The sequence below is a fragment of the Oryctolagus cuniculus genome, chromosome 3 (assembly GCF_964237555.1).
Source record: "Oryctolagus cuniculus chromosome 3, mOryCun1.1, whole genome shotgun sequence".
Classification (NCBI taxonomy): domain Eukaryota; kingdom Metazoa; phylum Chordata; class Mammalia; order Lagomorpha; family Leporidae; genus Oryctolagus; species Oryctolagus cuniculus.
In genome coordinates, this window is record NC_091434.1 from 117,377,674 (window position 1) to 117,399,612 (window position 21,939).

Consider the following 21,939-nt stretch of genomic DNA (forward strand, 5'->3'; position numbering starts at 1 on the left):
GGAAGGACGCCAGCCTTAATCCAGTGTGTGCACCCTAGCCCCAGAATCTTTCAGCATTAAAATGGCTCCTGAATCATGGTGGTCCGGCACTTAAAAAATGGCCAGAAAATAACCTATGGAGATGGGCCGTTCCCCAACCCACCATCCTCACCCAGCTCCACTCCTTCATTTTGACCCGAAGTGGATGACGGTGACAGCTCATGGAGAGGGCAGAGTAACACACCAAACAGTTCACGCACACTTCAGGTGCATCTTAGAATCCCAGTGGGTAAAAGCATGGGGTGAGAGTGGCTCCCAGCGTTTGCCTGTAACCAAAGTCCAAATGGTGTGTAGGAAATTTCTGTGTTCCTTTTGAGGGAGGCAGTGGCTGGACTCAGTCAGACTTGGACCTGACTTTGGACTCCCCCAGCCATGGTCGAGCTGCTCAACCTTGTAGAGACTCAGCTCCTTCATCTGCAAAGTGGAAACGATATCGGGTTGGGGGAGGATCTTAAAGAAATGTCCGCAGCACCCGTCAGGCACAGAAACAGTGGTATAGTGGATTCCCAGTGCCTCCTCCACACAGCTCTGCTCCTGCCTACGGAAGAGCTGGGAACAGCTTTCCAGATCTGGAAGCTTGGTGGGGCTCCGCTGTTCTAAAAAAAAAAAAAAAAAAAAAAAAAAAACCACACACACACACACACACACACACAAAGCAAAGGTATTCACCTTGCAACAAAGGCAATTTGAGACTTGCTTTTCCACAGTGATGATGCTGTAGAGCTTCGGGATCTTTCCATTCAGAGGAAATCAGACAGTGAAAGTTACATACACGGTAATAAAAGCAAACACTTGGTTGGTTGGGTACTGCGGACTGAGTGTTCATTACACAGTAAGTAACCTCAGTGCTGGAGCAGACAGTGCAAGTGTGCTCTCGGTGAGCCGGTGTTTGATGGCAAAGACAGGGACAAGCACATGAAGAGCCAGTTATTTCACTCGATAATCGGCACTGTCTCTGAATTTGTATTGAGATGGTAGCGCTTGCCACGTGATGTGCAAAGACAGAGGGGGAAGTCACGCCGTCGTGGAACAGAGACTTAACCTTGTGGAGAATGTGATCTGAAACTCTCATGCTTAAAGTGCCCTAATTTAATAGGACCCTCTGGAATTTCACACCCCCTTTGAGGTCTCACAGGGACTGATGTGCTTTGTTTTTCTAGAGGTTTACGCAAAACTTCTGAAGAATAAGGTCATAGAAGCAAGGCCCGGCATTGTGCATTTTGGGGGCTATCAAGTGGAAAATCAACACCAGCAAACTCTGGTAGGTGCTTTCTCAGTGCCATCATTAGTCATGATAATGAGGTGACAGGAGTGTTCTGGGTTTGTACTACACACGCATCTAAGAGCCACAGCGCCCATGTGACTTCCGCCCTGCTGTGGGTTCCTGCCAGCACTCTGCAGAGTTGCGTCTGGGTGGCCAGGTACTGGCCTTCGTGTTTTACAGGACTTAATTTCATTCTTCTATGGGGACCAGCTCCTTGGAGGTTGTAACTCTCATTATATCAGTAAGGAAGCTGAGATTTCAAAATGTTATATGATTCCCGGCCAGTGCCGCGGCTCACTAGGCTAATCCTCCGCCTTGCGGCACTGGCACACCGGGTTCTAGTCCCGGTCGAGGTGCCGGATTCTGTCCCGGTTGCCCCTCTTCCAGTCCAGCTCTCTGCTGTGGCCAGGGAGTGCAGTGGAGGATGGCCCAAGTGCTTGGGCCCTGCACCCCATGGGAGACCAGGAGAAGTACCTGGCTCCTGCCATCAGATCAGCGCGGTACACCGGCCACAGCACGCTGGCCGCAGCGGCCATTGGAGGGTGAACCAACGGCAAAGGAAGACCTTTCTCTCTCTCTCTCTCTCTCACTGTCCACTCTACCTGTCAAAAAAAAAAAAAAGTTATATAATTCCTTCAAGAACACAGACCGACTCAGCAATGGAGGCACAGTTTCACTCAGGCTCCCTTCCTCCAAACCACTCCTCCTCCCTTTCTTGGGAGTTACTGGGCAGGGTTTCCACTTAAGCTGCTTGGGTCAGATGCTAAGGCACCCAGCTCAGAATTTGTCTAGGAAGCAGGGGCTAGGCTCCCGAAGACACACATGGAATGCTGTTCTGGAGAGTAGGCAAAGCCCATGGGGAGTCCCCCTCCCCCAGTTCAGGGCCAGCCCTTCCTGGTTCCCTTCACTGACCTGGAAGTTGACCAGGGTGGGCTCTGCTTGACTGCAGGGTCCCGCTTGTACTAACCTATGTGAAAATGGACCTGAACACTGTTCTACAACCTCAGAGACCTCCAACGATGTCCCACCAGGCAGGCCATCTCAGACCTCCATGCCAGGTGCAAGGTCTGAGCCACAGTAACCTCGAGCGTGTACTGGGTGGGGGGCAGAGGGGAGCTGTCTTCAGCTGGGTCCTCTGAGGCCCCCACCTTTGTATGTGGTGTTCCCTCTTGGGCCCTGTGCCCAATCCAGTACTCCAGTACTCTACTTTGAGATGTAGCACACACTCTTTAAGAGCTGTGTCTCTAAATCGGTCATTTTAAGAAAGACTTCTGATGATGGTGTTACACTGTCCAGAGAGGGGAATCCCTGGAGGAAACTGGTAAACAGTGGAGTTGTCAGGAAAGGAAATGGGGTTCCCATCAGGCAGTTCCCAGCAGACAGAGGAGAACACTGGTTCTCTGAGTCCTTATGCTGAAGTTGGCAGAGAAAGAACAGGCCAGGAAAAGAAGCTGCCGGAGACCGCGTGTTTCCTCTTAGGAAAAGGACTAGGCTCAGTACTGTGAATGTGAACTTCAGCAGCAGTCTCCAGGGACCCCTTTCTAAGATGGTGGCACCGGAGACCAAAGTTAACGATTTGTTCTGGAGCCTGCATTTCCCCAGTGGAGGTCTGCGGTCTGTAGGGTGGGGTAGATCTGGTTGTTCCTGGTTACCCAGTGTTCATCAACGAGACGTGTGCCAAAAGTAAACTAGAATGCCATTGCTCGCTCTTTACCATCTTCTTTCTCTGCAGCTTGACTGAGATATAAGTCACGTATACTTCACATGTTTCTGGCATAGGTACGCTTGAACGGTTTTCGTATGCTCATGGAGTTGCACAGCTATCCCCACAACCTAGGGGTAGAACACTTTATCACCCCTAAAAAAAACCCCCATGCATCCTCAGGCACTCCCCGTCCCGCGCTCACGCACCTCACCCGAAGGAACCACGCATCTATTTGCCGTCTGTAGAGGCTCACCTATTCTGGACATTGCATAGAAATGAAGTCACACAACGTGCTCTTTCAAGACTGGCTCATTCCACTTAGCTTAAGTGTTTTCTAGGTGCTGTGAGTCAGTTCTCCATCCCTTTCTAACGCTGAGTAACACTCTGTTGTCTGGATAGACCGCGTTTGGTTGGCCCATTCATCAGTTACTGGACTTTGGGGGTGTTTCCTCCCTGGGGCTGTTACAAAGATGCTGCTATACATATTCACGTTCAGGTTCTTGTCCGGACATCTTTTCAGCTCTCTTGGATTTTGGTTTGCATGGTGTGTTACTTTTTTGTGGCTGCCATAATAAATGACCACATTAGACTGTTAAGAAACTGGGAATCTGTTCTCCTAGTTCTGGAGTCCAAAATCAAGGTGTCAACAAGGCCGCACCTCTTCCAGAGGCTCTTGGGGAGAATCTTCTGGTCTCTAATGAGTCCAGGTGTTCCTTGGCTCATGGTTGCTAATTCCATTCTCTGCCTCCATCTTCGTTTGGCCTTCTTGTCTGTCTCCCTGGCCTCCCTGTGTCTTCTCCCCTTCTGCTTTTTTTTTTTTTTTTTTTTCGTTTTTGATTTGTTTATTTGAAAGGAAGAGAGAGAGAGATCTTCCATCCACACATTCACTCCTCAGATAGCTACAACAGCCAGACTGGGCCAGACCAAAGCCAGAACCTGGAGCTCCATCTGGGTCTCCCACATGGGTGGCAGGGGCTCAAGTACTTGAGCCATCATCCACTACCTTCCGAGACACATTAGCAGGAAACTGGACTGGAAGATGACCCCTGGGACTGGAATCCATACTCCAGCATGGGAGGCCAGCGTCGCAGAAGGTGGCTTAACCTGTGCACTGTAACGCCTGCCCTCCACTTGTCATCGCATTTAGGGCCCACCTGGGAGAATCCAGGATGATCTGAACTTAATAATATCTACAAGGACATGTTTTCCCACATTTTCACATTCGTGGGTTCCGGAGGTTAGGATTTGGGCATATGGTTTTGTAGCCAGTATTCAATCTACTGCAGTCTCTTTTGAGTTTTCCTAATGAGTAATGATGTTGAGCATCTTTTCATGAGCTTACTGGCCATTTGAAGGCCATATTTACAGAAATATCTGTTCAAAGCCCTTGTCTTTTTTGTAATAAGTGATTTGACTCTTTTATCATTGAGTTTTGAGGGTTATTTATATATCCTGAACACATAACCCTTATCAGACATATGATTTGCAAGTATTTTCCCCATTCTCTCTTTATAGTGTGCTTTGCAGTGTGACTATTTTTTAATTTTGGTGAAGTTCAATTATCTATTTTTCCTCTGTTCTGAATCTCTTGTAATTCCATAGGAATAGTAGGATCAATTTGTCAAATTTCTACATAGGAATTGATGGGAATCACTTTGAATCTACAGATCAGTTTAAGGAATCTTGCAATCTTATTAAGTCACAATTCTTGTTCATGATAGATTTTATAATTTGTATACCTAGCTTTGCATTATTTTCCACCTATGTGGGTGCCAGGGAAGAGTGTTCACCATTTGGGGAGTGAACCAGTGGTTGGAAGACCTCTCTGTCTGTCTGTCCCTCTCTCTCTCTCTAAGTCTGCCTCTCAAATAAATAAATAAATAAATAAATCTTTTAACAGCAACAACAAAAAAGACACCATTTGAGATGCCCATGTTCCCCATCAGAGTGCCTGGGTTTGAGTTCCCTGGCTCCAGGCCTGATTCCAGCCTCTGGTTAATGAACAACCCGGGAGGCCATGGTGATGGCTCAAGTATTTGGGTCCCTGCTGCCGGGGTGAGAGACCTGGATTGACTTCCTTGCTCCCAGCCTTGACTTGGCCCAGTTTTGGTCATTGTGGGCTCTGGGGAGTGAACCGGTAGATGGAAGTGCTCCCTCTCTCCCTCTCTCTCATTCTCAAATAAATAAATACTAAAATAACAATTAAAATACCAATATGAACAAAAGCAAGGAGTTTTTCAGGTCGTAGGAGGTATTTGAAAACAGCGGAGCAACTTGAACATGATCTCAGATGGCTTAGTCAGCTTTTTGTTACTGTATTGAAAACTCCTGAAGCAACTAACATTCTAAAGAGAAAAGGATACTGTGTCTCACAGTCCCGGAGGTTCAGATCCCCAGTGCTGTGGTCCTATTGACTTGGCATCTGCTGATGGCTGTGGATGGCGATGGCCAAGCCCAGGTAGAGGGAGGATCACGTGCCATCCAGGAAGTAGCAGAGAGCCTGGGCACCACTGGCTTTAGCACCAGCCCTCTTGGGAGAACCACTTTCCCAGGCAAGTCCCCAGTGCCTGGAGGGCATTTCACTGGACCCCCGCCACCCCCTAAACGCCATCCCTGGATTAAGTTTCCATCCCCTTCAAGAGCCAAAAAGCTTTGGCTTCCAACCTTAGCGCCAGCAGAAGAAGGTGGCCTGAAGAAGTCAGAGGGAAATACTCGGTGGAGGGGAGCACCTTACCCATAGGGAAATGTATAAAAAGGGACTGTGCTAAGGAGAAGGCATTTGGGATAGCCCAAAAGCAGAGCGGGAGGACGGGAGAAGACATTCAGAGCACAGAGGAAGATGGGGGTGGCAGTTCAGGGAGAGCAAGCAGGTGGGCGGTGCCTTCTGCTGTACCTGGGGTGTGGGGCTTTGCAGGGCGGCAGCGGTGGGAGGGCTGGGCAGCACCGGTTAGGAATAGGCGTGGAATTCAGGAGGCAGAAGCGGTTAATGCGGTGTTCCTGAGCAGGGAGCGTGCACTCCAGGAAGGTCTTGTCGTGGAATTTTAGAGGAGCGCTGTGATTCTCCACCTTCTCTTTTGTTGTCATCCCCACTCCTACCCCCAGGAGAGCAGCAAGATTTTGTAAGGTGGGATTGAGCTTTCAAAGGTCACAAAGCCATTGTAACAACTAAGATCATTTCGTCTTCCCACAAATAGATTTCCCTCCCCTTGTGAGTGGTCTTACCTCCATTGAGGATACATGGGAAGCAAGATGTAATGAATCGGAAGAGATATGAAGCCTCCGCTGAGCTTCGCTCTGCTGGGGAGTGGAGGCCATGCCTGTCTTTTCCTAGTGCTGCTTCCCCGAGTACCCAGCGCGACACCAAACCTGCAGATGGGACTCAGCAAACACCTGTGCATGCATGGCATGGAACCCACTTTCTTGGAGGAGGGTGACTTGGCACAGACTCGCTTGTTCCAAGTAAAAGCAGTGTCAAGTCTAAGCGATCACACGGCTACTGTCAGACATTGGAGCAAGCAGAAATAGATGAAAAGCACAAAATGATTTCATCTTAATGCCATTCTGGGAGATCTTGGGAGAGACAGCTTCCTGTTTCCACGGGCGGGCGAGGTTCAGTGGAGTCTTGCCAAAGAAGGGGCAAATCCAACAAGTCTGCTTTTGTCTCGGTTTTGCTACAGGAAGCGAGGTAAATTGCCCGTGAATGGAATGATTGTGTGTTTAAAACCACGATAACTTGTTCATTAACATTTGACATCGATCCAGGTCTGGCCTAGGATTTGGAACATTTTGGTTGAAATCAATGTTCCAGTTTACCTTAAAATGTGAAATAATGGTCTCCTGTTATTGCTTTTTGTTTTTTTTTTCCAAAACCAAGACCGCTTAATCTTTCTGTGGAAGGATTTTTGCCTAGGAAATTCTATTTATTAAGTAATCATCCATCTATTTTCTCGTGAGACAACTAGCATTGCTGTTGTCAGCTCAAAACAAAATTATTAGGCTGTGAAGCTTTATCTTAAATAAATGAGCAGTTCCCTCTGGCTTTCTGAAATAACAATGTTAGTTTTCCATTCTCTGCGATAGCCTGTAGGGCGCCTCGGAAGCTTGCTTCTTAAAGTTAGAGCCAGGAATCTCAGTGGCTTCTCCTTGGTGTGTGGAGATTGAGGGAACGGACGCCACCACGCAAACACAGCATCTTCCTGGGGCATCCACATTCCCCTCGGGTTGTGCAGAAATGTAGCAAGCATGAGTCTGGAGCTGAAACCGTCTAAGGAAATTTACAGGGCTGCTTGGATTTTTCCCCGGACCCCTGGGAGGTTAAGTGTCATTTTCTGAGAAGCTGTGCTGCTGAGAGGGAGGTCTTAAAGACCCCCAACTCGGAGGCTGACGGTTGTGTTTGGGGAAATGCTAAGGTCGGTGCTTGGGGTTGGAGGTTAGCCCCAGGTCCCCGGAGGGCAGTTCTGTTGCTCACTCCAGGGAGTGAAGAGACTTGCCAGGCCCACGGAAGGGGAGTCTGGGAGGCGGAGACCCCTGGGCAGGAGAGCTGTGAGCCTGTGGAGACATCCCTATAGATCTTGAATAATGGCCGTCAATTCTGTGAGTACTTGGTATGTGGTTGGTGCTTTTTTTTCTGATGTGTGTGTGTGTGTGTGTGTGTGTGTGTTTTCATTTTGGGGGAGGGTCAATATGGCGCCTGTGGAGGCCAAACCACGAAATGGGCTCCCACAGGGTCGGCCCCAGGAGAACTGAGATCCCATGGGATCAGGAGTCTGCTGACCCCATAAGTGGAAGACAGGGCAAGATCTTCAACATTTTTATCTCATGTTACTCAAGTTTTGTTATATCTTTAAATAAACTTTGAAAAACAATTTAAAATACACTCTCTAAGTACCTCATTTTCTTAAGGGTTTTTTTTTTCTTTGAGTGATTTTTATTTTTCCCAGTTTTAGTAATAACTAGAAACTCAGGAATACCATTTTATTCCTTTTTTAAAAAGAGTGGTTGTGTAAATGACATTCAGCTTTTAAAAATTTTATTTATTTACTTGAAATGACAGTTACAGAGAGGGAGAGAGGGAGAAAGGGAGAGACAGAGAGAGAGAGACAGAGATATTTTCCACCCATTGGTTCACTCCCCAAATGGCCACAGTGACCAGGGCTGGTCCAGGCCAAAGCCAGGAGCGCCATCCAGGTCTCTCACATGGTGGCAGGGACCCAAGCACTCAGGCCACCTTCCACTGCTTTTCCAGGTGCACAATACCTGCCCCTACCATTTTTTTTTTCTGAAAAGATTTTTTTTTTTAATTTTTAAAGAAGATTTATTTATTTCAAAGGCAGAATGGTGAGGGCACAAGAAAGATCTTCCATCCACTGGTTCACTCCCTAAATGCTCTCCATTGGTTGGACTGGCCCTGGCCAAAGCCAGAAGCCAGGATCTACATCAGGGTCCCCCACATAGATGACAGGCGCCTGAATGCTTGGGGCATCTTCTGCTGCCTTCCCAGGCACATTAGCAGGGAGCTGGATGGGAAGCAGAGCAGCCAGGACTCGAATTGTTAGTGCAACATGGGATGCCAGCATTGCGGTGGCAGCTTAGCTCACTGTGCCACTGGGTATTATTTTTAACAATCTAAAAATAAAACTGTCCCACTGATAAGGGAGGGGTAAAAAACCAGAAATTAAATAAAGCTTGGACACTAAGAGTTGCTGGACTGTGAGATAAGAGGATGCAGTGGAAAGAGCCCTAACCCAGAGGGCGAGACCAGGGGTTTAGGTCTGACCCTGCCACTTAACCCTGCGTGCTCCAAGCGGTGTCTAGTGACCTTGGCTGCGTTAAGGAAGGGGATTCCCCTGAATGTGCTCACTCACCCTCCCAGGGCTCAGGCAACTCGGGCCTGGTTTTTGTTTTGTTTAGTTTAAGATGTATTTATTTGAGAGGCAGAGTTAGAGAGAGAGAGGGAGAGACAGAGAGAGAGTGGTATTCATCTGCCAGTTCACTCCCCAAATGGCTGCAATGGCCAGGGAAGGCTGAAGCCAGGAGCCAGAAGCTTCTTCCAGGTCTCCCACACAGGTGCAGGGGGCCAGGCACTTGGGCCATCTTCCACTGCTTTCCCAGACCATAGCAGAGAGCTGGATGGGAAGTGGAGCAACTGGGACTCAAATTGGTGCCCATATGGGATGCCGGCATCACAGGTGGCAACTTCACCCACTGTGCCACAGCACTGGCCCTGCAACACAGTCTTTGAAAGAACAAAGAACACAGGTGATTGTCGCAAGCAATGAGTATCTGTAATCAGAAGAGGGGAACCTGAGGATCACCAGACTCGCCAGTATTCCGCATGTCGTTAGGAAGTCAGTCTCTGGGACGGCGACCTTGTTTTCTTAGATGCAGAGAGCAAGTTGTTCATTTCTGGCTGTCATGTGTTCAGTTTTGTTGTTGCAAGTGCAAGAGCTTCCTGACACCCTGTCGCCTGGAGTTGTCTCAGAAGGAGGATTTCCTGTCCCACCGCCACCACCATCTGTTGGCTGCCTTCTCTGCTGACTGGCACATGGGAACCCGAGTGTGGCCTTTTGGTCTTGGTGTCTCCATAGAAGGGAAAAACCGTCTTTGTCTTCCTGCACGCCTTTAACCTAAGTAGCTGCATTATTTTGTTTGTTATTTGAGTTTGTTACTTCTTCTCCGTTGATCCAGATGAACAATTCTAGATCAAGAATTTTAAAGGTGAATATGGGAACCTGGTATCTGAATGATGTATGTTTGTTATCACAAATGGCCTCCATGTCATTTTACTCTTTAACAAGATAATTTAGTATTTCTTCTTGCTGAGTGTTTTCCTCACTTGACAATACAGATGTCATCTAGTGAACTCTAACGTGCGGCCTTTGTGTTCAAATGAGTATTGGGTATATTTGGGTTTGCTCTGCCACACTCTGCATGGAGGAAGGGTCAGGTTCCTTTCTCTTCCTGCATTAGGATCTGGGTCAGCCCCTTGCCCACAGGTGCAGGCTGGGTCTCCAGTCGTAGCATTTCCAGTTCCTGTCTTTCTTGGGAGCAGACTGGGATACAGGAGTAGCTGAGCCAGCCCAGCGGCCTGGAGACCAGGTCACAGGTCTTCCACCCATGACGTCACGTGTTACAGACTGACCAAAGCAAGTGAAATTATTTCCAGTTGTCAGCTGGACACTGAGCCTGCCCTCCTCTGCCATGCCTTGCTACCCCGTGCTCTGAGAAGTAATTCTGCTATACATGTAGACAAGTGTTGGCCAGCAGGCATAAAGGTCGTTGTGTTGTCATCTCCAGGAGGTCTCCGTTGTACTCCTGGCACAGAAGCTTTGCTGGCAGCAGGTGCAGCAGCTGGCTGACAGGATAAATATGGGCCCGAGGGGAGTCCTGAGACTTACATCTGAATGATGATTGATGGGGAGGGGCGGGTGCTTGCCTCCCATGTCAGAGTGCCTGGTTTGAGTCTTAGGTCCTCAGCTTCCAATCCAGCTTTCCGCTAATGCATACCCTAGGAGGCAGCAAATGATGGCCCAAGAGCTTGGGTCTCTGCCACTCACATGGGAGACCCAGATGCAGTTCCTGGGCTCTGACTTCGGCCTGGCTCAGCCTTGGCTGTTGCAGGCATTTGGAGCGTGAAGCAATGTATGGAAAATCTCAATAGCTCGTTCACTCTCTCTCTCTCTTTCTCCCCTTTCCGCCACCCCCCTCTACCCCTACCTGTTGTTCTGCCTTCCAAATAAATAAAAATAGACCAAAAAAAGATGCAGGTAATTTTTTAAAAATAATGACATGATATTGGATTTCTGGGTTCTCATTCCTCTTGTTTGAGGGAGAGATGCCTAGGTACCATTTCCAGTTAATCCACTTATCCTTCCACTGATTCAAAAGACCCTGCAGCGGCCACTTAGGGGAGCATAATAGATGCTGTCCAGCGGCCATTACTGGAGCGTGGACACTGGCTGGGGATCTGTGTGTGCTCACCAAGCATGCCTGGGGTGCTCATAGCTGTTTCCTTCCAAGGTCAGCCAACCCGCGGGGTGCACATTAAACCCAGTGCATGTGCTCCTGTTTGCTGCACTGTGCTTCCTGAATTGCCCATAAGTAAATGACAGACGACAGAGCCCCTGGCTCCCAGTCACACCTGGACCCTTAGCTTGAGGCCTTCATGGTCCTCACGCCCCAGCCCTTGGGAAGTGCAGGGGCAGAGCTCTTTGTGCTGAGTGGCGCCTCTGTGTCCCCAGGCAGCCCCCCAACCCAGGGCTCTGAGTGTGACAGACCCAGCACACCTGTCCTCTCAGGGTCTCTTGGAAGGACCACTGTGTGGGCCGGGCCCCGGGGAGCCCTGTGCTTCGCCAGGACTGCTCCTATGCAGGGTCTCTGGGAGGGCAAGAGAGAGCTGGGAAGGGCCGGCGTGGTGGCGTAGTGGGCTAAGCCTCTGACATCCTATATGGGTACGAGTTCAAGCCCATCCAGCTCCCAGCTTGGGAAAAGCAGCAGAAGATGCCCCGAGTACTTGGGCCCCCACACCCACCCGGGAGACCCAGAAGAAACTCCTGGCTCCTGGCTTTGGATCAGCTCAGTTCCAGCCATTGTGGCCATTTGGGGAGTTAAATGGTGGATAGAAGTTCTCTCCCTCTGTGTGTAACTCTGTCTCTCAAATAAATAAATAAAATCAGGAGAGGGAGAGGGAGAGAGAGAAAGAGAGACTGACCTGGGAAACCTTTAGTTTTTGCTTTTTCAGGTTTTTTTTTAAAGGGAAGATGTACACAAATAGGCTTACAACTGTGGCAGCTTAAGAAAGTTTGCACGTACACAAGTCAGACCTTTCTTTTTATTTATTTATTTATTTTTATTTTTGACAGGCAGAGTGGACAGTGAGAGAGAGACAGAGAGAAAGGTCTTCCTTTGCCGTTGGTTCACCCTTCAATGGCTGCCGTGGCCGGCGCACTGTGGCCGGCGCATCGCGCTGATCCGATGGCAGGAGTCAAGTGCTTTTCCTGGTCTCCCATGTGGGTGAGGGCCCAAGCACTTAGGCCATCCTCCACTGCACTCCCTGGCCACAGGAGAGAGCTGGCCTGGAAGAGGGGCAACCGGGACAGAATCCAGTGCCCCGACCGGGACTAGAACCCGGTGTGCCGGCACCGCAAGGTGGAGGATTAGCCTATTGAGCCACAGCGCTGGCCTCAAGTCAGACCTTTCAACACGTGCCAGCACAAGTGTGCCTTTTGCAGGAGATAGTGCCTCAAATCTCAGGGCCTCAGTGGACATGGGACACTGGGTGATGGGCCTTGCGGATCCTTGACCCAGTGGCCGGCCCTGTGCGGGTCTAAACATTGGAAATCAATGTCCTCTTCTCCATGCCCTGACCCGGGCCAAGCCCAGATCCCCGGAACCCAAAGCTCCTGCCCCCCCTCTCCCCTCTGTCCCTGGGGCCCCAGCCAGTTCACCCACCCGTGATCCTGCCTCCCAGGGACTTCTGACTCTCCTGCTGCCATCCGGGAACATCCCTGGTTGTCTTCCCCGGGGATGGGCAGGAGGCAGGCCCAGCCTGTCTCTCTCCTGATTTTCTGGTGGCCTGGGTGTCCTCTGGCAAGTGGGGATCCTGTAGGAGCTGGGGCCATTTTTTTTTAAGATTTATTTATTTATTTGAAAGTCAGAGTTACACAGAGAGAGAAGGAGAGGCAGAGAGAGAGAGAGAGAGGTCTTCAATCCACTGGTTCACTCCCCAAATGGCCATAACGGTCAGAGCTGAGCTGATCCGAAGCCAGGAGCCAGGACCTTCCTCCGGGTCTCCCTTGCAGGTGCAGGGGCCCAAGGCCATAGCAGAGAGCTGGATCGGAACTGGAACAGCTGGATCTCGAACCGGCGCCCATATGGGATGTTGGCAAGGCAGGTGGCGGCTTTGGTCACTACACCACAGTGCCGGCCCCAGGGCCAGTTTCTTATCTCAGGCCAATCACAGGACTGAGTGGAAGTCCAGAGACAGAGCAGGTGGTGGAGCTCCAGGACTGGGGCAGTGGAAAGTTGGTAACTGGGAGGGGGGCTTGGGAGCTGCAGGCTCTGATATTTTTCTTAAGGGGGTCTGGAAGTTCAGGGGACCTATTGCATTAGTCTTTAAATATTTGCTGTATTTATTTTGTTAGTCTGCAAATGGTATATGGCATATTTAAAAACCTTTTAAAAGTGCATTAGACCTGCCTACAGGAAGGGGTATGAGGAACGGAAGAGCTGGCTTTTGGCAATACACACAACGGTGACTTTCCTCTGACGTCTCTTTTCCCCAGCACCTGGTCAACATTTCTGACGAAGACACCCACATTCATATTTTACCTCCGCAGACCAAGTACTTCCAGATCAGCTATGTGAAGAAGGTAAGCACCGTGGGGCCACCTGCTGTCCCCCCCACCCCAGGGTCCTTGGCCGAGCCGTGGGCCTCTGTGTGTCAGGCCTGCCTGGGACGGTGTGTGCTGTGTGGTCACACACAGCGCTGCCATCTGCCCGGTCTGGGGAGGGGGACTCATCCCAACCACAGCCTGCCTGTCTTCCAGGAGCACCACCTTGTCCCTGGCCTGTCCCTCAAGGTCACCATCATATTTTCTCCAGATGAGTGGCGGTACTATTACGACTGCATCCGTATTCACTGTAAGGTACATACATTTCTGAAAGTTGCTTTTTGTTTGTTTGTTTTTTGGATGGCAGGTCAGAATTTATGTCCTCCAGGATAGAGGGGGGAGAGATGGAATGGCCAGGGAGCACTCTCAGCCCAGTGCCTGGCGGCCCCAGGTCAACAGGCTGATGGCAGAGAGGCTCATGGGCCTGGCGACGTGGGTCCCAGTTGGGAAGGGTCAGCGGCCGAGAGCCTGGGCAGGGGCGGGAAACCCTGTTGGCTGCAGGTCTCCCACTGTCCCGTGCCTGAAGCCTCGGTTACCACGGGCAGCTGCAAGGCGGTGAAGGCTTTGCTAACTAGCTTTCCTGTACCCCTCCGGGTGCTGGGCCAGGTTAACGGCCTCCCCGAGGTGCGATTATCCACCCCAGGGCCGTCCTGTGTCCGGCGCAGGGGGTGTCCGCAGAGGCAGCCCCCGGGGCCCCCTGGCAGCCTGACCCGGGGCACTGTGCACCTGGAGCTCTCGTGAGCCTCTTCTAGGTCAGCTGATTCACCCTCTGCCCTTGGTCAGAACCGACGCCAGGTGTTGTCAACCCCCTGAAAACTGTCACCTCCACCCCCTCTTTGCCCCCCATTCCAGGCCCGATCTTGCCACTCCAGCAGCCTTAAGCTTAGCTAAATTCAAAGTTTCGGAACTAGATGGAGGGGACAGGCATTTGGCCTGATGCCTAAAAGGCCAGGGAGGGGCCACATTGTTGCCGTGCATTCCTGATCGGTGTGCCTGGAGAGCAGTCCCACCTCTGCCTCCCCATCCAGCTTCCTGTGCCTGGGCAGCAGAGGATGGCGCAGGGCCTTGGACTCCTGTCACCCACGTGGGCGAGCTGCATGGAGCTCCTGACTCCTAGCTTCAGCCTAGCCCAGCCCTGGCCACGGGCATTTGAGAGCGAACCCGCAGATGGGAGATCTACTCTTTCTCGCTCTGTTTCACCACCTTTAAAATAAATAAAAATGAATAAACTTAAAAAAAAAAAAAAGAATGCTGCCGGCGCCGCGGCTCACTGGGCTAATCCTCCGCCTTGCGGCGCCGGCACACCGGGTTCTAGTCCCGGTTGGGGCACCGGATTCTGTTCCGGTTGCCCCTCTTCCAGGAGAGTTCTCTGCTGTGGCCAGGGAGTGCAGTGGAGGATGGCCCAAGTGCTTGGGCCCTGCACCCCATGGGAGACCAGGATAAGTACCTGGCTCCTGCCATCGGATCAGCGCAGCGTGCCGGCCGCGGCAGCCATTGGAGGGTGAACCAATGGCAAAGGAAGACCTTTTTCTCTGTCCCTCTCTCACTGTCCACTCTGCCTGTCCAAAAAAAAAAAAAAAATGCTGTTTAGGGTGCCTGCACCACATAGTGGAGTGCCTGTTAAATTCTCAGTTCCAATTCCTGATTGTTTCCTGCCAGGGCAGACCCTGGGAGGCAGTGGCGATGGTTCAAGTCATTGAGCTCCTGCCACCCACATGGATGATCTAGAAGGAGTTCCTGGTCCCCAGTGTCAGCTCAGCCCAGCCCTGCCTGTTGTGGGCATTTGGGGAATGGACCAGTGGATGGGGAGAGCGCTCTCTCTCACAAATATGAAAAATGCAACTAAAATGGAAGAGTATTATTTATTAACAAACTCATTTCCTTTTTAAAATTTTTTCAAAAATATTTTCATTACTTACAGTCTATACATTAAGGTGATTTATCCTGAAGACTTTACACTTTGATTTTCTTTATATAGAAAAAGCTCTAAAGTTTTACAAACCTGATTTTTTAAACATACATTTTCTTCTTATTATTTCACATTATCATATTAGAGCTTCTTGCCCGCATGGGGAGGGAAACAGCCTTACTTTTGAAAAGTCTGTAAATAAAACCAGAATTTCACTTTCAGAAGGAATATTCTTGCACTGGCATTGTGGTGAAGCAGGTTCTGCCTGCACCCATATCAGAGCGCTGGGTCCAGTCCCGACTGCTCCACTTCCAGTCCCGCTCCCTGCTGCTGTGCCTGTGGGGAAGACCCAGATGGAGGTCCTAGCTCCCGGCTTCAGCTTGGCCCCAGCCTGGCTGCGGCCATTTTAGGAGTGAACTAGCGGGTGGAGCGCTCTATTTCTCTGTTTGTTGCTCTGAATTTTCAGATAAATAAATAAATCTCTAAAAAAAGGTGAAAAGTAAAGAATATTCTGTACTAATCAGAAGAAAAATCCCTAAACAGGCATTGTGTAGAGTGCCAGTAGTGTTTCCTGTTACTTAGTGGTAACACTAATAACAATACTCCACATTTGTGCAGTATTTAAAATTTTTTTAATGAATTGTTTGAGAGTCAGAGAAAAAGAGACACAGACAGACAGCTCCCATCCACTGGTTCATTCCCAAAAAATGCTTGCTGGGCCAGGCCAAAGCCGGGATGCAGGAACCCAGTTCACGATGCCCACATGGGTGGCAGGGACCTAAGTACTTGAGCCCTCACTAGCTGCCTCCCAGGGTGAGCATTATCAGGAACCTGCAGTCAGAGGCAGAGATGGGACTTGAACCTGGTCCAGTATGGAATGTAGGTGTCCCAGTGAGCATCCCCACCACCAGGCCAAACCCTCACCCCTATGCGGAACCTTTGACAGCTTAAGCCCATCATCTGCGTTAATCCTTAAAATAGCTTTAAGGAAAGGTGTGATTATCTCCACCTTGCAAAGAAAGAAGCCAGGCCTGGAGAGGTTAAAGGTCGCACATCATACATGACTATAAGCAGAAATCTGTGCCCTCTTGCCCTTAATTGTTTAGTCCTCCGTGCTGTCTTAATCACATGACTTAATGCTGGTGTCTCTTCCCTTGGGCCACCAAAGATCATTCCTCACAGTTTTTTCAAAATAGAGCCAGATAAATTATTCTCTCTGTGTCTGTGTGAAGGCACCATTATCTGTAGTTTCTGTGGGTAACAATAAACGCTATTTCACTCAAATGTACTTAACATTTTCTATATTTTGTTTATGGCTAAGAAAATTCAGTGTTTCCAATGTGGTACTTAGGAAAAAAGTTCATAAAAATTATTTTAAACAAAATTTTTATTAAATATCATTTATTTATTAAAATATTAAAAATTCTACAGCACAGCAGGTCAAGCCACTCCCGGGGACACCAGTACCCCATATTGGAGTGCCAGAGAGTCCCAGCTGCTCCACTTCCAATCCAGCTCCCTGCTGATGCACCTGGGAACCTCCCACCCATGTGGGAGACCCAGATGAAACTCCTGTCTCCTGGCTTCAACCTGGCCTAGCCCCAGCTGTTGCAGCTACTTTCAGAGTGAACCAGTAGATGGAAGATCTCTCTCTCTCACACGTGTTCTCTTGCATGCTCTCTCTTACTCTCTCATTCTCCCTCTTACTCTCCTACTTGTTCTGTCACTATGCCTCTCAAATAATTATTTTTTAATATTTGTTTATTGGAAAGGCAGAGTTACAGAGAGGCAGAGGCAGAGAGAGAGAAGTCTTTCATCTACTGGTTCACTCCCCAACTGGCCACAATGGCCAGAGCTGAGCCAATCCAAAGCCAGAAGCCAAGAGCTTCTTCCAGGTCTCCCATGTGGGTGCAAGGGCCCAAGGACTTGGGCCATCTTCTACTGCTTTCCCAGGCCGTAACAGAGAGCTGGATCAGAAGTGGAGCAGCCAGGACACGAACCAGCACCCATATGGGATGCTGGCATTGAAGGCAGCGGCTTTACCCTCTACACCACAGTGCCAGCCCATAATAAATATTTTTTAAAAAGAAAAAGTTTAATGATAGAGAATAGGATAATAAAAAAAGCACCTACAAGTTCCTCTTTAGAGATTATATCTTCAGAAGGTGGAATTACTTTTTTTCTCATCACTTTTAGGGAGATGAGACTTTGCTTGTTCCCATCCATGCCTATCCTGTCATGAACTCACTGGACTTTCCCAAATTTATAAATCTATCGAATGTTCTACTTGGTGAAAGGTGAGTTGCCAAAATGAATAAGTAAAATGTCATTCAATGTGAAAAGTTTAGAGATAATCACATATATTAACATGTAGGCTTGTGTTTTTCCTAATGGAAGTTTATCTTTCCACCTGAGTTAGACAAGAATTAAGAGTTGAAAAAGGCAAACAAACCCGTATCAAAATATCTTAAGCAGGCAGGTGTTGTGGTGCAGAGGGTTAAGCTTCCACGTGGGTCACCCACATTCCCATGTCGGAGTGCCTGGCCACAGCTGGCCAGTCCTTGACTCCAACCCAGGTTTCTGCTAATGCGCCTGGGAGGCAGCCGGTGATGGCCCAAGTGCTTGGGTTCCTGCCAGCCACATGGTAGACCCAGAGGGAGTCCCTGCCTCCTGGCTTCAGCCTGGCCCAACCCTGGTTGTTGCAGGCATTAGGGGAGTGAACCAGAGGATCTCTCTCTTTCTCTCTGTTTCTCCTCTGTGTGTGTGTGTGTGTGTGTGTGTGTCACTCTGCTTTTCAAGTAAATAAATCTTTTCATAAATAGAAGCAGGCAAGACAATTTATTGGGATCATTTAACTAAAGGGGGGAGCTGGTCTTTGTCTATAGACAGAGCTCAGTCTAGGGGTTGAAATCAAGCTGCAGGAATTGGATTTTCTGCATGTCTTGGCTCTGCTGCCTGGTGCTTCCCGGTCGGCAGCCTCCCCCTCAGGGACAAGACAGCTGCCCGGAGCGCCATAGCCTGGCAGTGGGGGTGACTGCAGGGCTGCAGGGGCTGGGCACGTTCAGCTACTCCCAGGACTGAGTCTTACTGGACCAACGTGGACCCTACACCCATCCATTAGCCAGTCTGCTTTTGGATGAAGGGAAGGCAAAGACAACAGAAATTCACTTGCGGGAGCCAAACCTCAGATTCTCTCCTTGTTCTTGTTGGGAAAGTGGTCCATGACTCCAGTTGTCCTGTATGATAAGCCGTGTTCTTTCTGTAAATACTTATCAAATGTCACGTACCAGGCCTGGCTGTCCCCGGGCTATAAAGAAGATGGATGCTGAGCAGCCAGATACCAGCTCAGAGCTGCCGTGCCGGTTGTCACAGACTGGAATCCTTCTGTACCGGCTGGAAAATGTAGATGAGCCTGAGTCTGCCACCCCTCCAGGCCACCTGCCGGGCCCCTCCCTTACCCCCTCCTCCACCTCTCAGTGACTTCAGCAACTAAGCCATCAATACCTAGCAGTCTGGGGGCCAACGGGGCATCTGCAGGGCCTGGGCTGTAGTTTCCTGCCCACTCTGATTGAAGGATGCCTGGTGAACACCACCCAGGGTGAAAGCAAGACCAGGCTCCGAGACCTCAGAGGCTGGCGGGGCCGGGACTGTGTCATCATTTGTGCCGGTTGCTAAGGGCTGTGGCAGGGCTGAGTGAGAAAGGCATCGCTGACGTTGTAGGAGGTATGCCTCTGCCCTGAGACCACCCCTGCAGGAGTGGAGCCAAGAAATGGTGCAGGCCCATGTGCATTTGAGGAGCTGTGTAGAGTTAGAAGGGCGGGGGTGCCAAGACTGCCTCCATGGGCCAGTACCAGGCGGAGAAGGCCCAGGGCACTTCCAAAATAGGCCGGAATTGCCAGTACGTGTAGCAGCAGGGTCTTAGGTCAGATTCCTCCGAAGCCCAAACCAAGATTCATTGCACAGGGTTTATTAAGGGATAATTGCTAGGCAGTGAGGGATAGGGCTCTGGGCTCCTGGCTTCAGCCTGGCCCAGCCCTCACTGTTGTGAGCATGTCGGGTGTGAACCAGCAGGTGGAAGATCTTTGTCTTTCTGGCTCTCATTCTCTCCTTCAAATAAAATGAAAATAAATAAGTTTTTTAAAAAAGTCACCAGGAGAAGTAATGGGAAATGCAGAGAGCATTTATTCTGGACGTGGTGCTGCGGGCCATGCAGCCATGGGCTGCCACAGCAAGCAGGCCACATGCCTGTCTCAGGGCTGCCAAGGCACCATGCACCACAGGGTCATGTCAGCAACAGGGACAGGAGTAGGCAGGATGTCTGAAGTATACACCCAGGGACAGAGCCAGCATGTTCGTGCTTCTGGAGCATTTAAGTCCTATGTTTAGGATTTTACCCAAGGATGCCCGTTTTTAGAATTTACCCTCCTGGCTGATTTTAGAAAGTATTAGAATAACCAGGGTCAGAGTGGGACGTCTGAATGCCATCAAGTCCTCTCACCGCTCCCGGATCTTAAAGCGTCTGGCCGCTTGGGAATGCGCGTTCTTACACCAGCACCGGGAGGGAAGATTGATAGTGAGAGTTTGCCCCGACATCCACAACAACCTAGCCCAGTGCTGACTTGCGCCAATAAAGAGACTCTATATCAGCTGGACCTAAGTCAGGGTGTCAGGATGACACCACAAAATTGATCTTCAGGGGCAGGCACTTGGCCTGCTTGGGTTTAGACATCAGAGTGCCTGGTCAGGTTCCTGACTGCAGCTTCCTGCCAGCGCAGACCCTGGGAGGCAGTGGTGATGGCTCAAGTACTTAGGTTCCTGCCATGTGCATGGGAGACTCGGGTGGAGTTCCCAGTTCAAAGCCTTGACCTTGGCCCAGGGCCCCAGCTGTCCCAGGCATTCCGGAAGTGAACCTGTAGATGGGAGCTCTGTTTGTCTCTCAAATTAATTATTTAGTTTAAAAGTTGATCTTGAGGAGGATTCTTTGAAGCCCCTGGCTTGAAGAGAGTCCTCCCTCCCCCTGCATCTTTGAGAACATCAGGAGAGGCAGGTGCCGTACTTAGGCTAGGGACTCATTTCATGCTTCCCAAATTTGCAGTTGGTTTGAAAGAGCAGCAGAATCTTATGGAAACAAGCTGGCAAGAATGCCATGCGCTTGCCAACATCCTTATTCTTCATATAAGCCCCTACCTGGGTATATTGAATGAGCCTGTATTTTGAAATTGATTTTTAGATAAAATAATCATATTTGTTTACCAAAACCTTGAATTTTTTGTATACAAAAACTTATCCCAATGGTGGGGAAGCCATTGTAATCCATAAGCTGTACTTTGGAAATTTATATTCATTAAATAAAAGTTAAAAAAAAACTTATCCCATACTTTGTAGTTAAAAATTTCTTTCATTTAATATCCCACTGATGACTTATTTTTTAGGAGTCTTTTTGTTTATTTGAAAGGCAGAGTGACAGAGCAAGGGAAAGACCGAGAGAGAAAGAGATCTTCCATCCACTCCCCAAATGGCTGCAACAATCAAAGCTAGTCCAGGCCAAAGCCAGGAGACAGGAACTCCATCTGGGTCTCCCAAGTGCAGGGGCCCAAGTACTTGGGTCATCTTCCACTGCCTTTCCCAGGCACATTAACAGGGAGCTGGACAAGAAGAGGAGCAGCCAGTGCCACAACCTGGCACCCCAATGCTGACTTATTAACAATATAGCTACTCATTATGAGCCAGTTCTTTTATGAATATCAACAGGAAAGAACAATCATCCAACTCTAAACTATGAGAATCTGTATTCATAATAATGAGAGGGCATCAGTTCCTCCCTCTCATTTAGCACAAGTGGGCACCAATGTGAATAAACAAAGGGAACTTTCCATGGAAGGTCTGAGTTCATGTTTACTGGTTTTTTTTTTTTTTCCACAAGATATTAAATTCTGGCTCCTGGATAAAGTTGTGAAAAGACTGAAAAACATAAAAATGGGGAAAGCAATATTTCTTTTTTCCGAGAAACCTTTTATTTAAGATACACCAACTTCGTGCATTTCATAAATGCAGCTTTAGGAACGTGGTGGTTCTTCCCATCATACCCACCCTCCCACCCTTCTTCCTCTTCCCTCCCATTCCTATTCTTATTTTTTACTAAGATCTAATTTCAGTTAACTCTACACACATAAGATTAACTCTATGCTAAGTACAGAGTTCAACAAATAGTATGAAAAAAAAAAAAAAACTGTTCCTCCACAGTGGAGACAAGGGCTGTTCAAAGTCATTGCACCTCAAAGTGTCAATTTCAGGGGAGGTGATATTGCACTTACCGACCCCTGACTTGAACCGTGTAACACTTTGCTTTCTTCCCTTAGACTTGTGCCGGTTACTCAGCAGCTTGCGTGGGGCTAAGGGGTAGAGCAGGCCAAGTTCATGATCAGCATCTGGAGCAAATGAATGTTTGCATCAGGGGCAGTAGTGAAAGGGGGGACATTTTTCTCATTCGTGGTCTTCTAGTCTGTATAAACTCATTACCTTCAAGAGCATATAAATTTTGTGGCTGCTATGAAGTTACCAAGCTACTAACAAGGACAAGCAACAGGAGACTCCACACTGTTGTTAGAAAAGATATTCATGGAGGCAACAT

The 21,939-nt window shown here is 49.2% G+C and overlaps 1 protein-coding gene across 3 annotated transcripts in view; it reads left to right on the top strand.

Moving 5' to 3' along the window:
• The window catches only part of CFAP221 (cilia and flagella associated protein 221), a 90,125-nt gene that overhangs the window by 2,314 nt on the left and 65,872 nt on the right, over window positions 1-21,939 (top strand). For all 3 annotated transcript variants that reach the window (XM_070071560.1, XM_051848749.2, XM_002712377.5), the window contains exons 3-6: window positions 1,200-1,300; window positions 13,292-13,378; window positions 13,556-13,654; window positions 17,505-17,605. In XM_070071560.1, the coding sequence (XP_069927661.1) occupies window positions 1,200-1,300; window positions 13,292-13,378; window positions 13,556-13,654; window positions 17,505-17,605 (388 nt within the window). The remainder of the gene's footprint in view (window positions 1-1,199; window positions 1,301-13,291; window positions 13,379-13,555; window positions 13,655-17,504; window positions 17,606-21,939) is intronic.